The 1,755-nt window shown below is 34.1% G+C and overlaps 1 protein-coding gene across 1 annotated transcript in view; it reads left to right on the top strand.

Annotated features, from left to right (window-relative positions):
* Nucleotides 1-1,755, top strand: part of LOC106871646 (palmitoyl-protein thioesterase 1) — a 37,975-nt gene that overhangs the window by 24,724 nt on the left and 11,496 nt on the right. The window contains exon 4 of the mRNA XM_014918217.2: nucleotides 856-926. Coding sequence (XP_014773703.1) covers nucleotides 856-926 — 71 coding nt within the window. The remainder of the gene's footprint in view (nucleotides 1-855; nucleotides 927-1,755) is intronic.

Genomic DNA, 1,755 nt, shown 5'->3' with positions numbered 1-1,755 from the left:
GAAAGTGACTGTCAAGGTAACCGTCATGATAACGTTGATGGCAGTGTATGTGGTTGAAGTGGAAGCAATGACAATGCTGCTGATGATGTTGGTGGTTGTGAACTGCTTCAGATGATTCCTGTTTTTAAAGGTTTTTTGTTCTTAAAATCATATGGCTGTGTTATTTTTTTTTTTTACCCCCGCCAAGGAGGTTATGTTTTTGCTGGCGTTGGTTTGGGAAATTGGGCGATTTTCAGCATACGTGTATATGGGTGGAAATGAGCTGCTTGGCAGAGGTCTGTGCTCCCTGTGTGCTTTTCTAGTCATACATATAATGGACTTCCACACAATTTGCATCTACCAGATCCACTCATAAGGCATTAGTTGTCCTAGGGCTACGGTTGCAGACACTTACCCAAGGCGCCACACAGTGGAACCAAACCCAAAACCACATGGTTTGGAAGCAAGTTTTTTGACCACACAGTCATGTCTATGCTTGAATGTTCTCAACTGTATACTTAAAACCTCAATATCAAAACTGTAGCCAGCATAACTTATATAGTCACAGTTTCACATTTGAAATACTTAATTTGGAATGAATTGGTATCAAATTACACTCAAACAATTTCAGTTGAATGAATGATTAATATAAAGAGGACATGTTCACATATTCAACCGTGCACTCATGCTGTTATAGTCTTTCTACTTTTCTCATTTTAATTTATTTGACTCATTTTTACCCACTAATCAACCAATCCATTACGGTGGTTTTTATGTTGCTTTTACTCCTGCAAAATTGACCTAACCAAAAGAACATAAACTTTTTTTTTAATTGTTTGTTTTAGCTGTAAATTAATCTTAACATTCTCATTTCAGCCGAGCTGTTGCTCAGCGCTGTTCAGTTCCTCCAATGTGGAACTTGATATCTGTTGGAGGCCAACATCAAGGTGTGTATTGTAAGAATGTAGTTTCAGTTATATTTTATATGTTATGTAATTAAAAGATCATCCTTGTAACTGTTTTGTGTCACTATAGTATTGGTTATGTTTTAGCTATGCTAATGTGGCAGCTTTAGTGACTTAAATTACAGGTTATCAGTAAATATTGATAAGGATATTGAGTTTCATGGCGGAGAAAAGAATGTATGTGTATACATAGAGAAAAAGACCATATGCTATGTGATTTTTTGCTTGTTTTCTATTAAAATTTGACTTGATGTTTTCTAACAAAAATTATATTTAAAATTTTTTTTGTTATAAATCTTATTCATTTTATATAATAATTTGACTTGATGTTTTCTAACAAAAATTATATTTGAACTTTTTTGTTTTAATTTTATTCATTTTATATAATAATTTTATTCATTTCTCACCCCTTCTTGGTGAATCACATGTTATGAACATACATCATCTAAAGGGAGGAGATGTTCCCTGCTTAGGAAAAATAACAGCAATCAAATATTCAGATCTGCCAGAATGTTTTAAGAATGAATATATTACATTATTGATTGGATTTTCACTGTTCTGTGCGCACCCTGTGAATCATTATCTGTTTGACAGGCATCAGCAAATAATTTGTTTACTGATTCCTATAAATGCTGGTGTGTTTACATCCCCCGTAACTTAGTGGTTCGGCAAAAGGACCGATAGAATAAGTACTAGGCTTACAAAGAATAAATCCTGGGGTCGATCTGCTCGACTAAAGGCGGTGCTCCAGCATGGTCGCAGTCAAATGACTGAAACAAGTAAAAGAGTATATATATATATATATATATAT

Source organism: Octopus bimaculoides, chromosome 19, assembly GCF_001194135.2.
Source record: "Octopus bimaculoides isolate UCB-OBI-ISO-001 chromosome 19, ASM119413v2, whole genome shotgun sequence".
Lineage (NCBI taxonomy): Eukaryota > Metazoa > Mollusca > Cephalopoda > Octopoda > Octopodidae > Octopus > Octopus bimaculoides.
Note: the sequence above shows the minus strand (reverse complement) of the source record. Positions and strands in the feature narration are given on the sequence as shown.